At 42.7% G+C, this 20,895-nt stretch overlaps 1 protein-coding gene across 1 annotated transcript in view; it reads right to left on the reverse strand.

Annotated features, from left to right (window-relative positions):
* Positions 1 to 20,895, reverse strand: part of dnah9 (dynein, axonemal, heavy chain 9) — a 521,732-nt gene that overhangs the window by 162,100 nt on the left and 338,737 nt on the right. The window contains exon 53 of the mRNA XM_080209043.1: positions 6,501 to 6,736. Coding sequence (XP_080065169.1) covers positions 6,501 to 6,736 — 236 coding nt within the window. The remainder of the gene's footprint in view (positions 1 to 6,500; positions 6,737 to 20,895) is intronic.

Consider the following 20,895-nt stretch of genomic DNA (forward strand, 5'->3'; position numbering starts at 1 on the left):
AAAATCTAACCATCTTAACGTTATCTTCTGCTCAATGAATCTCTCACATTAATTCAAGCTGAGTGGTTTAAAGCAGTATTACTCACAAAAAAAGAACTGTGCCGGACGTTCGATGTATCCTCCGATTTTATTTGTGAAACACATTACAAAATTAATCTGAGAATGATAATACGCCCAAAAGCTGCCCAGAGTCCGAAGAGTTAGAATCTGGTTGTTCAGCGAAATGCACACGATTGAACATATACACCCTCCACTTCTATTGAGTGCGAGATGTTCCAGTTCATAGCATTTTATTATTCATTATATTATATCAGAATTATTACTTAAGTGTCAAATTATGGAGTATTTATATCAATGCCTGCAGGCACGTGAGTAACTCACAAGGCAAATAATTAACTACTGCGTTTAGAAATTGGTAAGAAATATCTATTTCTTACTTTATTAATCTCTGCCTTTAAAATGTTAAGGTGTGGAGATGCCGGCGTTGGACTGGGATAAACACAGTAAGAAGTCTCACAACACCAGGTTAAAGTCCAACAGGTTTATTTGGTAGCAAAAGCCAGTGGCTTTCAGCATTCCAACCATTATTTCGCTTTCTAACCGTTGTTTTGTAAATTGAGTTTGTGTCTTTATACACCATGCTTGTGAACAGAACTCCCACTCACCTGATGAAGGAGCAGCGTTCTGAAAGCTAGTGGCTTTTGCTACCAAATAAACCTGTTGGACTTTAACCTGGTGTTGTGAGACTTCTTACTGTATTTAAATGTTCACACAGTAAGAAGTCTCACAACACCAGGTTAAAGTCCAACCAATTTATTTGATAGTAATCCCACTAGCTTTCGGGGCTTTTCCCCTTTGTCAGGTGAGTGGGAGTTCCAATCACAAACAGGGCATATAAAGACACAAACTCAATTTACAGAGTAATGATTAAAATGTGAGTCTTTACAGCTAATCAAGTCCTGTACCTGTACATCATGACTTTAAATGTTAATGCACTGACCATCCAAAGTTTTTTGCAGCCGAGAATTCCAGATTTCCATAGTTCTTTGTGTGAAAAAAAATGCTTCCTGACTTAATTTCTGAATGGTCTAACTCTAATTATTAGACTATTACACCATGGCCTGGATTACCCAACAGAGAACACTGTTCGCATCAACTGAAAAGATAAAAATGACCTTAGGCTGCTGTCCCCTTTGAGGGGGTGGGGGGAAGAGAATGGACTAGTGGTGATTTGAACCTGATGGTCACTACACCTTAGGCGAGGGGCAAGGTTGAAAAGGGAGGCCTGCATAAATAACCTCAGCTGGTACGGGAATCAAACCATTGCTGCTGGTGTCGCTCTGCACCACTAATCAGCTGTCCAGCCAACTGAGCTAACTGACTCCCCTTCAATTATATCCAATCTCTTTATCGTTTTAAGGCCCTTGATTAGAGCCCACCCCAACCATCACTACTCGTGATAGTGAAATCGGAGAATACAGGAGATAAATGCATGACTCAAGAGTTGGTGCAGGAGGGAAGGTTTTAGATTCTTGGATTACTGGGGCCATTTATGGGGAAGGTGGGAGAGGTACAACTGGGACGGTCTAGATCTAGACCAGAACGGGACCAACGTCCCTGCAGGTGAGCTTGCTAGTGCTCTTGGGGGGAGTTCAAAGTAATTCAGTAGTGGTGCGAACTAGAGCATTAGTACAATAGAGGTGCAGTATACTTGAATTTCAAGGGAGTAAGCATGGCTGGATAGCCTCTAATGCTAGGAGTGTTATAGGTAAAATTGATAAGTTGAGGATGTTGATTGACACATGGATTGTGATATTGTTGCCATCACAGAAATGTGAGTGAGTGGCTGGATTGGCACCTCAGCATTTCAGTGTAGAGGATCATTGGGCAAGCATAGAGGAGGGTGTAAGGAAGAGGTGATACTGCATTATTAATTAAGGAGTCAGTTACTGCAGCGAGGAGGGATGATATCTTGGAACGGTCTTCAAAAGAGGTTTGTGGATAGAGCTTAGGAATAAAAAGAGGGTGACAGGCGGTCTAATGTACTGCCTGGGAGGACAGTAGAGGCAGGAAACTTCATAACTTTTAAAAAGTATATGGATGAGCACGTAAAGTGTTGTAACATTCAATGTTATGGGTCAAATGTTGAAAAGTGGGATTAGTGTACATTCAGTGCGGTTTTGTTGATGCAGACTCGATGGGCTGATGAGCCTCGTCTGCACTGTATAACTCTCCAACAGAAACGGCAAAATAAACATGCAGAGTAGTGACAGAGTGGCTTCCGTATTCAATACCTTCAGTTTGTTCTTAGCTGGACTGATCAGTTAAGACATGCGCCACATGTCCCACCTTATCATGTAACAGGCGCAACACATGGTGGTTATTAATGATGATGCTTGAACAGTGTGTCGAAATGGCCTTCAGCTCCCACTCGAAGAAGGATAGAGACACCACAAAGAGGGAAGGGATAAGGCTGTGATCAGTATCTACAACAGCATTTCTTCAAGTATCGTTGTGTCACTTGACAGTGCCATCAAAACGTATCACAAAGGATAACTGATTGATTAAGTGGATTGTAGTACACGGATTTAAACAGGTGGGATGGCACAGCAAACACCCTATAGATAAATGATAGGGGAGCAAATCAAATCCCTGTACACTTCAAAGCAGCTCAGCTAGAGAGCTTCTAACAACATCACCGCCTCCCTGCTTCCAGCTCAGGACAGCTGCATGACGATTAGTGGGTGGAGGAATTAAAATTTTAATGGTGATTTTGGCTCGCTGCCAAACGCAAGTGATCAAGATGAATCTGAAACTGCACTGCCAGTTTAGCCCGATGAAGGAGCAGCGCTCCGAAAGCTCGTGATTCCAAATAAACCTGTTGGACTTCAACCTGGCGTTGAGAGACTTCTTATTGTGCCCACCCCAGCCCAATGCTGGCATCTCCACACCAAGTATTAGCCTGTGCATGGGATGCCACCTTCGGTGATGGAGTTGAAGCCATCATGAGGAATGGCTACCCTGAGGATCATTAAGGGGCTGATTGACAATTAAATTGTCAGCTAGTGTTCATTAAAGAGGTTTAATGCAATTTGGAGGATTCCACTTCATTTAATGACCTCTCCTACAGTAACCAGCGGAACAGGAGTGAACCAGTCATTGTTGAGTATTTTGAGTGATCCTTAAAGCACAGCTCAACTTGTACTATTCACTTGCTGTTTGGGGTTGACTGATTTTGTTTGAAGGGAGCTTTTGAACACATCAGTCAATGTTCTGGGCACTTTGTTGAGATTTCATCAAATCTCAAGCTACATTTGATCCCTGCATTCTTTCATTTCTTCATCTAAAAGACTGACTGCTCTGTTATTTAGCTTTTTAGGCATCTTACAGGTGTTGCTAAGATTGGAGAGCAGATAGAACCATACAGGAGATCATTCAGCCCGAGTCTGGACCAACTCCAAAACAGCATCTTACCAAGATCCACCCCCTTGCCCTATCACTGTAACCCTTTGCATTTACTGTGGCTAATCCACTTGACCTGCACATCTTTGGACACTAAGGGGCAATTTAGCTTGGCTAATTCACCCAACCTGTGGGACTATGGGAGGAAACCAGAGCACCTGAAGGAAACCCAAGGATGGAATTGAACCCAGGTCCCTGGCGCTATGAGGCAACAGGGCTAACGACTGTGCCACCCACTTCTAGATCCCCTTTGCTTTCTCCATAGCAACACCTTGACCAGAGATGGCTTACCAACCAATCAACACCTCTTTGTTCTGCCGTATAAATTGTTGCGATTGTTAGAAAGTTGGCATTCATGTGTTTTCTCGAACGACTGCAAGTTGAAAAGCTTTAACAACATGTCTCCCTTTTCAGTAATAGGCAAGGAATGGTTGTTTATGGACATCTTGCTAGAATCTCCATTTAGTCTGCAGGAGGAGGTGAGGGCCAGCCAGAGAAACACCAGCTGCTATAGGAACGAGGGACTGGGGTCTCAGGTGAGTGAGGATGGCTCTTAGCAGACAACACTCACAGGATCTTCAGAGGTCTGTACTCCTACATTGACATAAGCCATTTCAGAAGGCAGTTAAGAGTAAACTACATTATTGTGGGCCTGGAATCTTGAGTAGGCAGGCCGGATAAGAGCAGAGTTCCTTCCCTAAAGGGCATTATTCTATAAAATAATGAGAGGCAAAGATAGATAATCAACATCTTTTCCCAAAGACAGGGGAGTCTAAAACTAGGGAACATAGGTCTAAAGGGAGGGATACAAAAGGGTCCAGAGAGTTAATTTTTCACACACAGGATTGAGAGTGCCTGGAACAGTTTCCAGGGGCAGTAGTGGAGGTGGGTACTATTTTGTTTTTTAAAAAGGCATTTAGATAGTTACATGGGTAAGATGGCTAGAGAGGGATATGGGCCAAGCATGGGCAATTGGGACTGGCTTAATGGTAAAAACTGGGTGGCACGGACAAGTTGGGCCAAAGGGCCTGTTTCCATGCTGTAAACCGCTATGACACTAATGAACCAAATAGGTTTTTTACAACAATCAATGATACTGGGATTAGCTTTCAATTCCAGATTTATTAGCTGCATGGTGGAATTTTTTACTCATCTCCCCAGACCTTTAGCCTAGGTCTTTGGACCAATCACTGGGTCCAGTGATTTCACTAAGCCAACATGTCTTTCACTTGGAGGGGAATTAAGACTTGCAGGGGACCTTGCAGCTGGTGGGGTTCCCAGGCACCTGCTGCCCTTTTAGGTAGTGAAGGTTGCAGGTACTGGTGAAGGAGTCTTGGTGAGTTGCTGCACTGCATCTCTAGATGGTATACGCTACTGCCACTGTGCATCAGTGGCGGAGTGTGTGAATATCTAAGGTGGTAGATGGGCTGCCAATCAAGCTCCTGCTTTGTCCTGGGTGATGTTGAGCTTCTTGAGTGTTGTTGGAGCTGCACCAATTCAGGCAAGTGGAGAATATTCCTATACACTCCTGACTTGTGTTTTGTAGATGGTGGATAGGCTTTTGGGGAGTCAGAAGGTGAGTTACTCACCACAGAATTCTCAGCCTCTGTCCTATTCTTGTAGCCATAGTATTGATATTGCTAGTCCAGTTCAGTTTCTGGTCAACAGTAACCCTCCAGGATATTTATAGACAGTGGGGGATTCCGCCATGGGCTTGCTGGTGAATGTGAAGTGGGGACAACTATCACATTGATTCCCCTTCGTTCTTACCTTTAATGGTTAACCAGAACTATTTGCATTATCAAGGTCACTACAAAGTGCAATCCCAGCGACAGCAGCAGGAGAGGTGGATGGCTACTGACAATCTGAAGAGGGAAGTTTACATCCTCCTGGGACTACCTCCAGATGCTGCGGCTCCATCTCACCGTTTCTGTATGGGTTTCAGTAGCCTTCACTACCTGGCTGAACGGCAAGGACAAAGGCAATGTGGAGTGGCAGGGAGTGCAGCATCCAGGAAGAAGCCAATATGCTCCTGCACCATTATTTCCATGCCACAATCCCTCTAACCTACACATCTCAGGACACCAAGGGGCAATTTTAGCATGGCCAATCAACTTAACCCACACGTCTTTGGACTGTGGGAGGAAACCGGAGCACCCGGAAGAAACCCACAAGGAGAATGTGCAAATTCCACACAGTGATCCAAGCTGGGAATCGAATCCGGTTCCTGGAGCTGTGAAGCAGAGTGCAAATCACTGTCCTTCCGTGCCGGAGAGGAGAAGAGAGGAGAGAGCTAAACTTTGAAAGGGCTTCTCACAGCATCTAAGGGTGGGTAGTATATGCACCCATGCCCGCCTCACCCACGTCCCAGGAGGGGAACCATGGTTGCAGCGGGTAGCACTAGTGATGTGTGAGGCACTGACAACTGCACCTAGCGCAGAGCGAGCGGCTCTGTGCATCAACGTAGGAAGGACCAAACGTTCAAGTTGGTGCATGGGGTGCAAATTAAGTGGGTTGCTTTGACTTGTCTGGTGTTGAGCCTCTTGAATGTTGTTGGAGCTGCACTCAATCAGGCAAGGGGAGAGTATGCCATCACACTCCAATTGTGCCTTGTAGATTGTGGACAGACCTTGAGGAGTCAGGAGGTGAATTATTCACTTCAGAATTCGCAGCTTCTGAACTGCTCTTGTAGCCACAACATTTACGTGGCTAGTCCAGTTCAGGTGTAGATCACTGGATGTTGCTAGCAGGCAATTGCGTGATAGTAATGCCATTGAATATCAAAGGGATATGGTTAGGTTCTCCCTTGCTGTAGATGGTCATTGCCTAGCACTTATATAGTGCAAACAATGCTTGCTGCATGTCCGAAGCCTGAAGAAATTATACAATTGTACTTTGAGACATTTGTACATAGGGCACAAGGAACCAAGACTGAGACATTGCATTGTCAGGTTGAAAACATATATCCTCACAAGAATTCCCCACCAATGTCAACCAGTCGGTTTCATTACAAGTAAGAAAATAACGAAATGACTTACCCTCTCTGGCCAATCCTCACAACTCGTAGATCTTCCCCATACTTGTTCTTGATCCATTTGATACCTTGCAACTGGGGATCAATCATAAGGGGCCAGCGTTCACAGTTGGTCAGGATGGTAGCGTTCTCGGTTGACATCCTGTCCGCAGGGAGGCCTTCATTCTGCCAGGCTGCAACATCTGCATCATCTGTCAGCATGATCAAAGGGTCCAAATCGGAAGTTATTGGTATTGGGACCTAAACATGGGAAAAACATAGCTTCAGATTCACTAGCGTCAAAACCATTAAAACACACGGCTTTTCATTTCTTTCTAACAGTTGTTCTGTTTTTATCCACTTAGTCTTTTGAAGCTGATACATCTACTGCATTTCCAGAAAGTAACAGAGATGGATTTTCTGAAAGCAATCAATAAGGTTTCTCACACGAGTTTTGTTAATAACATATGATAAATGACAGACATGAAAAGACTTGCTGCTCATTCAAACCAGCCTCGTGCATTACACGCACATAAGGCACCTTTCCCCACTCAGAGCCAGTGAAACTCCCAGAAATGAAAACCCAGGTTAATAAGGGGGGAAAGATTTGTCCAATCCATCTCCAACTCCCTGAGGTGATTGAACCTTGTACAGAAGACCCAGCTTGCATTACAAGACTGGGACAAAGCACCAGGTTAAAGGTGCAAGGGGAAAATGCATTGGCGTATCATAGCAACTTGAACAAGAAACAAGATTGAACAAGAAACAAAGAGTTAGGGGAAGGGGGCATTGCAGTGATTCAAAAAGGGTTGGAAATGGAACACCACGGAAATTATCAGTGCTGGGTTCATTTTTCTTTAACGCACATTAAAGACAATTAGAAATGTGGATCAGGATGGACAACCCCAAAATTTGCTAATACCACAGAAGTTGAGCGTTTGAAAAATGGGGAAGAGGACAGGAATGTTATCATGTAACCAATGGTAACATTGGAATCTGTTGTAATGTATCCAATCCTAACATGCTGTGGGGGCCAACTGACCAGCTGACCCAATAGACAATGTATCCAATGGGAAAGTGATGTGGTGGTCAGCCAACCAACCGACCCAGTATAAATAGAAAGCTAATGGGGATTGTGAGAGGCTGTGTGGCCCAGGGTGTAGGCTGAGTGTTGGTGTAATGAAGGTTCTTCATTAAACCTTTCTATTTGATTTACTTTGAGAAGTTAGCTCCTTTATTGCTTGCTACTTAATTATCCTCACTGCCAAATGAACATGTAAAAGACCTCAGGAATATAAAGGACAGTTTAATTTGAATGGGCCAAAGGTTGGTAGTTGTAATTTAGTGTGGAATGGTGTAGACAGTACAGCTGGGGAGGAAAAACAAGAAATGTGATTCTACCATCAACTGAAGGTATAGACCAACAAAGAGATCTCAAACTTCAAATATTTAATTCTCTGAAAGTAGAAGTGCAATAAAAAAAGCTTTTTAAAAAATATATAAACAGTAGCATTATCATTACTTCTGGAAACTAACTGATACAAGAGAGTTGTTGGAACATATTTAGGCTGGAATTTTACCAGCATGCCAGCCCTGATTCCAGGGGCAGGCTCAGCTCAGAGAATGGCATTCTCCGTTGGCCTCGTGCGAAACTTGGGCAGACGTGCCAGTAAAATTCCACCCTTAGAGTACTCTGTGCAGTTTTGGAACTCACTTTTCAAAAGGCATTAAAGAAATTGTTCAACACGATAAAGCAAGGGAAGAGAAACTGTGGTTGTGAGGAGATTCCCAAGACATGAATTATACACACTAAGGTGGCACAGTGTCAGAGCAGTTAGCACTGCTGCCTCGCAGCGCCAGGGACCCAGGTTCAATTCCAGCCTTGGGCAACTGTCTGTGTGGAGTTTGCACATTCTCCCTGTGTCTATGTGGGTTTCCTCCAGTTTCCTCCCACAGTTCAAAGATGTGCGGGTTAGGTTGTTTGGCCATGCTAAAATTGTCCCTTAGTGTAAGGGGGGGCTAACTAGGGTAAGTAAATATGTGGGATTAAGGGGAAAGGGCCTGAGCGGAATTGTCATCAGCTCAGGTTCAATGGGCCGAATTGCCTCCTTCTGCACTGTAGGAATTCTAAGATTTCCAGTGAAAGAAAGAGGGTTAAGATAGAATTAATAGAAGCTTTTTTTTGAATAAGGAGGATTTTGATAGGCAAGAATACAGAAAGACTTCTGGTTGGGAAGTTATGATTAAGAGTGAGAGAGGGGTTAGGAGATATTTCTTTATTGAGTTTTGCTACAGGGAGCAGTTGAGCCACAAAGAACTAAATCTGTTTGGATAAATGTTTGAAACAGAGGTGTATACAGATTTGCAAAGGGACTGAAGCATTGGGAATAATGTTGGGCTGCTCCAAGCTTGGCCAGTACAAGTGCAATGGGCCAAATAACCTGATTTTGTGTTTCATTGTTTAAATTTCTTTTGCCACATCTGAATTTGGCTGATTTAGCACAAAATGAAACGGTAATAAAGCACAGTCGATAGAATGGTAATAAAGGCAGACGGGATGCTTGCTTTTAATAGTTGGGGCATTGAGTACAACAGTCAGGATTTCATGTTGCAGCTTTATTAAACTTTGGTTAGACCACACTTATGAGTATCACATTCAGATGTGGAGGCTTTGGAGATGGTGCAGAAATGGATTACCAGGATGCTGCCTGGATTCAAATGTATGAGCTACCAGCCTCCAGGAGAGGCTGGACAACCTAGGATTGTTTTCTCTGGTGTGGTGGAGGCTGAGGGGAGATGTAATAGAAGTTTATAAAATTATGAGAAGCATAGGTAGAGTTGACAGTCAGAAATCTTTCTTCAAATCATAGAATCCTACAGTGCAGAAGGAGGGCATTCAGCCCATCAAGTCTGCACTGACACAATTGCACCCAAGTGCTATCCCCATAACCCCATGCATTTGCCTTAGCTAGTCCCCTGACACTAAGGGGCAAGTTAGCATGGCCAATTCACCTAACACGTGCATCTTTGAACTAAGCCAGAGGAAACCCACGCAGACACGGGGTGAATATGCAAACTCCACACAGGCCATAACCCAAGCTGGGAATCGAAACTGGGTCCCTGGCGCTGTGAGGCAGCAATGCCAAACACTGTGCCACTCTTCACTTAAGGTGAGGGGAGGAAAAGTTCAAAGGAGGCATGAGGGGCTTTTTTTTGACAGACTGGTAGGTGCCCAGACGTGCTGCCAGAGATGGTGGTGGAGGCAGATACAATAGGGGTGTTTAAGGGGCTTTTAGATAAGCATATAAATATGCAAGGAATGGAGGGATATGGACCAAGGGCAAGCAGATTGGCTTAGTTTAATTTGGTGTCATGTTCGGCATAACACTGTGGGCCGAAGGGCCTGTTCCCGTGCTGAACTGTTCTATGTTCTAATGCGGGACAATGAGGGAAGTTCATCAATCTTCATGGCTCAAAAATGCTTGGACAGGGAATTCACCTGAAGTACTTAGAGGAGTTTCACTTTTACTTTCAATATTAACACCACCTTTGTTACATGATGACCTCAGTAGGAGTTACATAATTTACTCAGGTTTCAAACAAGATCAAACAAAACTTACTTCCCGAGCCTCTCTTCATTTCCTAAATCTTGAAGCAAATCATAAATTACCTCCTAATTGCAACTAAAGTTGGCTATGTTATTTAATCTCTGCTCTGAGAGTAACATTTCATCAGACTCTCAAATTTCTGCAGCATGCATTAAGCTACCACTACATAAAAGGAAGGGACCGAACGCGCGAACTTCATATTGCACCAAGGACTCATTCAAGGGTAGGGAAATCTAACAATGGAACAAACTGAAGGCTTTGTATCTAAAAGCACAAAATATTCAGAATAAAATTAAGGCTTAACCATGAGAATGGAGACAAATGGGTATGAATTGGTGGTGATTACTGAGATGCGGTTATAGGGAAACCAGGTTTGAGAATTGAATATCCAAGGGTATTCAATATTTCAGAAGGCTAAGGAGGAAAGAAAACACTTAGTGTAGCTTCGTTAGTAAAGTAGGAGATCAATGTCATAGTGAAAAATGATATAAGCATTAAGAACATAAGCACATAAGAAATAGGAGCAGGAGTAGGCCATCTAACCCCTCAAGCCTGCCCCGCCATTCAATAAGACCATGGCTGATCTGAAGTGGATCAGTTCCACTTTCCCGCTTTCTCCCCATAACCCTTAATTCCCTTATCTGTCAAAAGAGATCAGGAAGTGGAATCATCTGGGTAGAAATAAGAAATAACAAGGGAAACAAGTCCCTGGTGGGAGGAATCAATAGATCCCCAAGCAGTATTTCTGCAGTGGGCCACATTATAAAGCCAGGAAATACTGGGAGCTTGTAAGAAAGATATGAGAAAAGTCATGGATGATTTTAATGTGCGTACAGACTGGATTATTGCCAATGGTACCTCAAAGGAGAGTTCATTGAGTGTATTAGAGATTGTTTCTTGAAGCAAAATGTTATGGAACCTATCATGCAGTGGGCTTTCTGGTTCTGATATGGTGCAATGAAAAGGGATTAATTAATGGTCTCATTGTTGGCATTTAATGGAATTTAATGGAATTTAATGTTGGCAAGTGTGAGGTGGTCCACTTTGGTAGGAAGAATGGTAGGAAGGACTATTACTTACGTGGCGAAAAACTGCAGCAGGCGACGGTGCAGAGGGACCTCGGCGTCCTTGTGCATGAGTCGCAAAAACCCAGCTTGCAGGTGCAGCAGGTGGTCAGGAAGGCGAATGGGATGCTGGCCTTCATAGCGAGGGGGATTGAATATAAAAGTAGGGAGGTCTTGCTGCAGCTGTATAGGGCATTGGTGAGGCCGCAGCTGGAGTACTGTGTGCAGTTTTGGGCGCCGCACCTGCGCAAGGATATTTTGGCCCTGGAGGGAGTGCAGAGGAGGTTTACTAGGCTGATACCGGAGTTGAGGGGATTGAGCTATGAGGAGAGGCTGAATAAACTAGGCTTGTACTCGTTAGAGTTTAGAAGAATGAGGGGAGATCTCATTGAGACGTATAAGATGATGAATGGGATGGATAGGATAGAGGTGGAGAGACTCTTCCCGCTCAAAAAAGACAGTAGGACTAGGGGGCACAGCCTCAAGATAAAGGGGAGGCGGTTTAGAACGGAGTTGAGGAGGAACTTCTTCACTCAAAGGGTGGTGAATCTCTGGAATTCTCTGCCCGTTGAAGTGGTGGAGGCTGCCTCGCTAAATATTTTTAAGAAGCGGGTTGATGGGTTCTTGATAAGAGAGGGGATTAAGGGTTATGGGGAGAGGGCGGGAAAGTGGAACTGAGCCACAACAGATCAGCCATGATCTTATTGAATGGCGGGGCAGGCTCGAAGGGCTAGATGGCCTACTCCTGCTCCTATTTCTTATGTTCTTATGTTCATTGTTAAAAGTCCTCGAGGGAGGAGTGATCATAACATACTAATATTTCAAATTCAGATTACAGATGAGAAACTGGAATCCCACACTGGCATTCTGGAGTTAAATAAGAGTTAATTACATAGGCATGAAGACAGATGTGGCCCTGGTACAGTGGGCAGGAAGACTAAAAGGTAGAACAATTGATAAGTAGTCGCAGATATCTAAGGCAATATTCAATTTCTCCCAAAATATATTCCACAGAGAAAGAGAGGTTGTAACAGGGGGAGAAACATCCATGGCTAAACAAGGAAGTTAAAGATAACACAACACCCTCATTCAAAAAGGGAGGGAAGCAGAAAGTAGGAAACCATTAACTATAGACTAGTTATTACTTTATTAAGGAAATAATGATGAGACATTTAGAAAGTCAAAATGTAATCCATTAGGGTCAGCAAAGTTTTATGAAGGGTAAATAATGTTTGACTAATTTTCCAGAGTTCTTCAAATATGTAACAAGCAAAGTGGATCCTGTAGATGGAGTATATCTGGACTTTCAGAACGCATTTGATAAAGTGTCACACAAGGTAAGATCACAAGGGATTAAGGTTAATTTATTAGTTTGGATAGAGGAATGGCTAACCTACAGAAAGCAGCGTCAATATAAATGGGTCTTCTTTTGGTTGGTGCAATATAACCAGTGAGGGAGCCAGAGGATGTGTTCCTTAGGTCACAGCCATTTACAATTTATATTAATGATCCAGATGCACGAATAGAATATACTATCACCAAACCTGTAGTTGACACTAAAATAGGTAGGAAAGTCAGTCACAATAAAGAAATTAGAAATTTATAGATAGATGTGCATAAATTAGGTAAATGGCCAAAATTTGGCAGGTGGAGTTTAACTTGGCTGAATGTGAAGTTATCAGAAAAATAGAAAGGCAACTTGTAACCTAAATGGAGAGAAACTTCAGAATGTTCAGTGCAGAGGGATCTGGGTGTCCTCATGCATGAATCACAGAAAACTAGTCTGCAGATACAGCAAGTATATATTGGCTTTGGAGGGAGGACAGAGAAGGTTCACCAGGCTGATACCGGAGATGTGGGGGTTGGCTTATGAAGAGAGATTGAATAGATTGGGTCTGTACTCGTTAGAGTTTAGAAGGCTGAGGGGGGATCTTATAGAGGCATACAAGATAATGAAGGGGCTCAATAGGGTAGAAGTAGAGAGATTCTTCCCGCTTAGAAAGGATAACAGAACTAGAGAGCACAGCCTCAAAATAAGGGGAGGGCAGTTTAGAACGGAGTTGAGGAGGAACTTCTTCACTCAAAGGGTGGTGAATCTTTGGAATTCTCTGCCCACTGAAGTGGTGGAGGCTACCTCGTTGAATATATTTAAGTCACAGGTAGATAGGTTTCTGGTAGACAAGGGAATTAAGGGTTATGGGGAGAAAGTGGGAAAGTGGAACTGATTCGCTTCAGGTCAGCCATGATCTTATTGAATGGCGGGGCAGGTTTGAACGGCTGGATGGCCTACTCCTGCTCCTATTTCTTATGTCCTTAAGTAATAAGGAAGGCAAATGGATTATTGGCATTTATTGCTAAAGGAATAGCGTATAAAGGTAGGAAAGTGGTACTGCAAACATACCATGCATTAATGAGACCCTGTCTGGAGTATTGTGCACCATTTTGGTCTCTTTACTTGAGGAGGGATGTCGTTGCATTGGAGGCATTGGGGGTGGTCAGAAGATTGATTCTAGAAATGAGGGGTTTAATCTTATGCAGAGGGATTGAGTAGTTTAGACCTCTGCTCTCTAAAGTTAAGAAGAATAAGAGGAAACCTAACTGAGGTATATAAGATGATAGAAATACATAGGTTCTTGATCAATAAGCAGATCAAGGATTACAGGGAGAAGGCAGAAAAATGGGTATGAGAATCATGTCAATCATGATTGAATGGCGGAGCAGACTCGATGGGCTGGATGGCCTGATTCGGCTCCTGTATCTTATGGTCTTACGGAATCAGGAACCAGTTGTCTTGCAAAGATATCACGAAATGGAGGTTCCACACTGTCTCGCCAGTAGATGTATAAGGTCACATGCTCTATGTCGAGGAACAGGATGGGAACACTGCTTGGTGACCTGGACAGTAATAATCACTCAATCAACATCACAGACAGATTAACAGGAAAACGGGAGCGAGGCAGAAAGTAAGAGTTAAGTCCAGATATACTACATCTATAGGATCTCCATTATCTACTTTTGAGTGTTACATTTTCAAAGAATTATAGCAAATTAATCAAACAAAATTTACTCTTCATAAAACTCTGCTGACTTGGATGGATTACGTTTTGACTTTCCAAATGTCCTATTATTACTTTCTTAATAATGCATTCTAACAATTTCCCAACTAACTGGTCTATAATTTCCTACTTTCTGCCTCGCTACCTTTTTGAATAAGGATATTAGTTATCTCTAACTTCCTTGCTTAGCCAGGGATGTTTCTTCCTCCATTACAACCTTCATCCTCTTTGAAATATGTTTTAGTTCGGAGAAATTGAATATCTCCTTAAATATCTGCCACTGCTGATCAACTGTCCTCCGTTTTAGTCTTCCTGCCTAGTCTACTTAGGACAAAATAAAAGCAGACATTCTTCTGGGAGCAGAAGGCATGGTTGAGCCACTAAATAAGAAATGAGTAGAAGAAAGAAGAAAGAAGCTCTTCAGCCCCCCCAAGCCTGTGCCAATCGTGACGCCTGCCTACGCACTTACGGAGTTCACATTCTTCCATTCCCATCCTATTCATGTATTTGTCTAGTTGCCCTTGAAATGCCGCTTACTTTGCATTTATTTCCTCTGCAAAAGAGAATACTGCCAGTGTCGCCGTAATGAAGAGGTGACTAAGAATCAACATGGGACACTGGTAAAGAGGATAAAAGCAAAATACTGTGAATGCTAGAATTCTGAAATAAGACAGAGAAAGCTGGAAAAGCTCAGCAAGTCTGGGCAGCATCTGTGGAGAGAGAAACAGAGTTAACATTTAGCATCCATATGACTCTTTAGAGCTGTGACAAAGAGACATATGGACTCAATACGTTAACTCTGTTTCTCTCCTCACAGATGCTGCCGGACCGGAATATTTCCTGATTGATAAAGAGGTCAGGGGCTTGAAAAGGCGAGCAGTATACAAAGTGAAAAAAATATTCACCTGATCAGGAGGGGATGGAGCGCTGTTTACTGATATAAGGTGAAAACCGTTATAGCCCTGACCACAATTCTTCCAATCCTCCCTGTATGGGAACAATGCCAGAGAACTGAGGGCTTGCAAATAAGAACATAAGAACATAAGAAATAGGAGCAAGACTAGGCCATCTAGTTCTTCGAGCCTGCCCCGCCATTCAATAAGACCATGGTTGATATGAAGTAGATCAGTTCCACTTTCCCGCCTGCTCCCCACAACCCTTAATTCCCTTGTCGATCAGAAATCTATGTTACATACCTGTTTAAAAATGGGGAAAAAGATAAACCCAGCAACTGCAGACGAGTTAGCTTTACGTCAGGTGACAGGCAAAGGAATCAGAGGTGACATGAAGGAATATTCCTTGAGTTGCACATCCAGTTGTTGTGATCAGGAATGCACTGCCCGAAAGGGTATTGGACCATGACTTGGGGCGGCATGGTGACACAGTGGTTATCACTGCTGCCTCACAGCGCCAAAGACCTGGATTCGATTCCTGGTTTGGATCACTATCTATGTGGAATCTGCATTTTCTCCCCGTGTCTCTGTGGATTTCCTCTGGGTGCTCTGGTTTCTTCCCACAGTCCAAAAAACATGCTGGTTAGGTGCATTGAGCATGCTAAATTCTCCCTTGTTGCACCTGAACATGCGCCAGAGTACAGCAACTCAGGGATTTTCACAGTAACTTCATTGCAGAGCTCACGTAGGCTTACTTTTCACGCTAATAAATAAACTTAAACTAAAAGCAGCATCCAAAAGAGAATTGGATGGTCACCGCAAAGGGAAAAAATGAGTTTTAACGGGGAAAGAGCAAGGGAGCAGGATTATTTGGATAAGCTCTACCAAGGAACTAGTGCAGATGCAGCAGTCCAAATAGCAGCCATAAGGTGTAGCATTCTATGACTCTGAGATGGGGGAAGGTAGGATGGGCATGCTTGGCTGATCCAAGAGATATCCTGCAAAGAGCACTGGGTGGGGCACTGGAGTTGTTCAGCTTGCTCTTATTGAATGGCAGAGCAGGCTCGAGGGTCCAGATGGCCTACTCTTGCCCCTCATTCTTATGTAACTGCCAGTGTAAAGGAACAAGCAAGATTGATCATGCTAAAATGATGCGCACTGTAGAAGAACCTGTAACTAGAAAGGAAATCAGCAAATATAAAATAGCAAACATGAATTACATATTGGATTGGACAGTACATTTTTGGTCATTTAAAATGTCACCACACAACGCAAAGGAATCAAAGCTACCTCAGTGGTACACAATTTGTTAAAAGTTCAAATATATCTAGACAACTCAATTGAAAGTTGTGATGTTAGCTGAACAGCATAACTCAATCTGTCCATAGTTTTACTAATGATTAAGTTAGAGAAGACTGGAGTACAATATGATGCATAAAGGACACTGTAGGCATTTCTGAATGATGAACACTGGAGGTCACCAGTCCCTCTTGTACTGAAGATTTTTTAAGGGTAATGAGGCAATATAACCACAAGACCTGAGCAGCATTGTCTTCAATTGTCTGTTGGATCACAATGTCAAAAGAAGAATAGTTTAATCCAAGACCTATTATCTCACAGTTTTGGGTGCATCGTTTGCTGATTACTGAATGTTATTTCAGTCAATATTGGAAGGAGGTTCCTAACTTTGTGTGGGGTGGGGAGACAAGGATATCCTATAATAAAGGCAATATAACTTAGAATGGATGGGGGTTTATAAGCAACATAACAATTAATCATTTTAATGTGACTGCCTTTAAGTCAGGCGCTTTAGAGGCATCACCTGAGGCTTTGGGATTTTTTTTCCACATTAATTATTTTCATTACTCGGCCCAATAATGCGGTAGAGTTATGATTTACTTCAAAATATGAAAGCTCCATTGCGAGGAAGATAGATTAAAAACATATTATTATAGTAAATAAATTATGACATATATTTTATTTATGCATTTTCAAGGCAGATAACATTGGCCCATTAATCACTTTGCTCATAACTGTACATCTTAACTCTTTCAAACTCAAAACTATATGTTTGGTCACCATGGAAACCACTATCTGTTAATGGTCGTTGGCACAGCATGTCTGAAAGCAACAACCACAACCTTATTATGCCCATAAATCTCGGTTTATCACCAAAACTCGGTGGTGATTATGCCACCTACATAAAAGGGAAATATTTTAACATTGCTCAGTGACTACTCTCTACGACCAAATCAGCAGGTTGCTACTGCATTAGTTTGTGTCACGTCAATTTAGTAATACTCTCTAACGTACGATGTGTATGTTGGATCCTAAGAAAATACCATGCGGAATAGCTCATTAATATCCTTTTGTGAACATCACCATGCATCAAGGATATGGGCACTCGAACAAACCCTGCTGATATTACAATGATTGAATGTAGATAAAACATCATGCAAACTAAGTAGTATTTATTTTTTTTATAAAGGAAAACCATTAGGGGCTTAGAACACTTCAATCTAATCGGTTTTTGCTGATGGCTATAAACAATTTCAGACATCATCTGATAGGAACAGGGCCGTCTGACTTGCTTGCAGCTACGCACTTTACACTATGTGCTGGAGCGTGGGTTAAAATGCTGTGTAACAAAGGTTTTGAACTGCATTGCAAAGCTTCTAAGACTTCCATAGAAGCTTTAAAGTAAAGTTAGTTAAGCTGATCTGCTAATGTAATCACACTCCATTACTCGGAAGGACAGCAATTGTCAAATGGAGAATGAGAGGCCCAATTTGTGCTGTGCTGCTAATGTTACTATAGCAACTCGACAACTAACAATGAACACACAACAGAAATTGGTCAATTAATAGGCTCCACCAGAGCACAACAATGGCATTAGCTGCAAAATTACATCACGTGTGATGACCCCTCTAAAGATAGACAACGTCTTGGTAGTTTCCGATGGTGGATAATTCAGCATATAGCAGCAGTTTAATTATTGAACCAACAATGCAAAATTAAAAAATCACAGAATCCCACAGTGTAAACAGAGGCCATTCGTCCCATTGAGCCTGCACCAACCGCAATCCCACCCAGGCCCTATCCCCATAACTCCATGCATTTACCCTAGCTAGTCTCCCTGTAATAATGGTTTCAGTCTGCTCTCTCGTGAATCTGTAATGTTCTAACAGTTGGCGGCACTGCTGTCTCACAGCACAGGGAATCGGATTCAATTCTTGCCATGCTAAATTGTCCCTTAGTAACCCAAGATGTGTAGGGTAAATAGATTAGCCATGGTAAAATATATGGAGTTAAGGGGATAAGGTAGAGGAAAGGGCCTTGGTAAGCTACTCTGTCAGAATGTTGGTGCAGACTCAATGGGCCGAATGGCCTTCTTCACTGTAGGGATTTTATGATTAGCTCTTCTGGCATCTATATTTATACCTAACCCCTCTTGCTTAACCAGAATGGCAAAACCATCTCACTCTTCCCTGTCTCACTGGAACAAGGTTGTTGAATCTCTACACAACCAAAGCAGCTATCGATCAGGGCCTTACATGTCATTATATCTTCTGGCTCTTATAAATTAGAAATAATCAGACTTTAGGCTCAAAGTTTCATTGAGTCTATGTCTTGCTGGTCTACATGTGGTTGCTTTGTAGGCTGATAACATAGCCTGAATTTTCTGAGGATCAGCAATCGTCGGATTGCCGCTCCATTCCTTCTTTCCTGTTCCATGACACAGCTCCAGATTTCTGGCCGGGTCTTCCAATGTAGGCTTTTTCAAAAATGTGGTGTGTATTCCCAATCTAATTGCGTCCACATAGCACGGGATTACTGGGGGAAAACAGGCACACCCTCATTTTAAGCCACAAGCTGCAGCTTTTTTGGTAAGTGTTTGAAGGTCCCCAAACCTCAGTGTGTTTGTGAATGATTGACTGCGTAGGTGTGTAAGTGAGTAGGGTGGTAGGTGGGTAGGGTGATACATGCATAGGGTACACAGCTATGTCAGGTAGCAGCTAGGTAGGGTAGCAGATGAGTTGGACGTCAGGTGGATACTTGGGTAGAGAGGGATTGTCAGCTTGGGGGCTAGTCAGATCGGCTCCAATGCAAGAGGTGTTGTGGGGCAGGAGTTATGTTGTGTGGCTAATTGGATCATGCTGGGGAGGGAGGGAGGGGAGTCATTTATTTACTTAACATTTAAATTTTGCAACTATGCTTCAAATTATATCATAAATAAATATGTGGTAGGAGTTTTAACATCTCATTCAAAGGTTGGAACCACTGACATTGCAGTGCCTCCTCAGTACTGCACCAGAGTTTAAGCTTTGAGCTTTGTACTCAAATCCTGGAGAAGGACTTGAACTCAAAACCTTGTAGTGCAGGAGCCAGAGTGCAAGCAAATGGGCCACCGGTGACACAGGGCGAGTTACTTATCTGCTTCAAATATTATTTTGTCCCTGGCCTATGTCTCTCACTAAAAAGATATTACAATTAATAAGTTTGCATTTTGCTAGGAAATGTAGTGTCACAAGTACATTCTTGACTCTGCTGGTGATAACATTGTTGTAAAGATATTATGTAGCACTTATACAGCATTGTTTACAACCATCGGCTATCTCAGTAGGTTTTGGTGTTTAGTCACGGTTATAATAGGAAACACAGCAGCCAGTATGCGCACAGAAAGATACATCGAGCATCAATGTGATATTGGTTGATTGAGGATCATGAAATACTGTCATGGGATCTATTACATCCACCTGAGCAGACAGGTGGGCTCTTGTTTTCATGTCTCATTCAAAGATTAGCACCACCGACATTGCAGTACTGCACCGGAATATCAACTTTGAGTTTTGTACTCAAGCCCTGGAGAAGGATTTGAACTCAAAACCTTGTGGTGCTGGGGGCAACAACTGGGCCACAGGTGATACAGGACGAAATAGTGCTGGGAGAGGGTGGAATTAGGATGTCTCTAGGAAGCTTCAGGAATCATGAGCATGGAACAGACTGAGAACGGGGAGGTAGTGACATCATGGTAATGTCATTGGATTTGTAATCCCGAGGACAAGGCAGATGTCCTGGAGGCATGGGTTCGAATCCCCACCATGGCAGCTGATGGAATTTAACTTCAATTAATTAGAAAGCTAGTCTCAGTAATGGTGATTATGAAACAAACATCAATTGTTGCAAAATGTCATGTGATTCATTCATGTGCTTTGGGGAAGGAAATCTCATCTGGTATAGATTTGATTCCAGGCCCAATTTTAACATGGCCTCTAAATTCAAGGAAAATCAGGGATGGGCAGCAAATGCTCACCTTTCCAGCAATTCCCTCATCCCATGAAAGATTATTTTTGAAACTTGGCCCCCTAAATTCTCTTTTTTAGTCTGTCATTTGCATCTATCCCTACCATGTATACACAATGTAGTAAAAGTTAAACTGATCACAGGTAGCAGGAAGCCTTTTTCCACAGATGTAGTGAGTGGGTTCAAATGAACTTTCAGAGAGTGTGGTGGAAGATAATTATGCTGGAAACATTCAAGAAATAATTGGATGTGGCAGCGGCTAGACTAGAGTTCTTAAGGTCAATTGTCCATCGCTGTCTGTAATTCCCTTCTGAATCTATGCCATTCTCTCTTTAAGGCCAACATCAGACTGTTGCACTCAGAAAATATCAAAAGAAATTCTAATTAAAGAACGCTAAGTTCTGACGGTAAGTTTTATTCCGATACAGGATTATTCCGATTCAGGATTATTCCGATTCAGGATTATTCCGATTCAGGATTATTCCGATTCAGGAT

The sequence above is a fragment of the Carcharhinus amblyrhynchos genome, chromosome 21 (genome assembly GCF_965287045.1).
Source record: "Carcharhinus amblyrhynchos chromosome 21, sCarAmb.v2.hapA, whole genome shotgun sequence".
Taxonomy (NCBI): domain Eukaryota; kingdom Metazoa; phylum Chordata; class Chondrichthyes; order Carcharhiniformes; family Carcharhinidae; genus Carcharhinus; species Carcharhinus amblyrhynchos.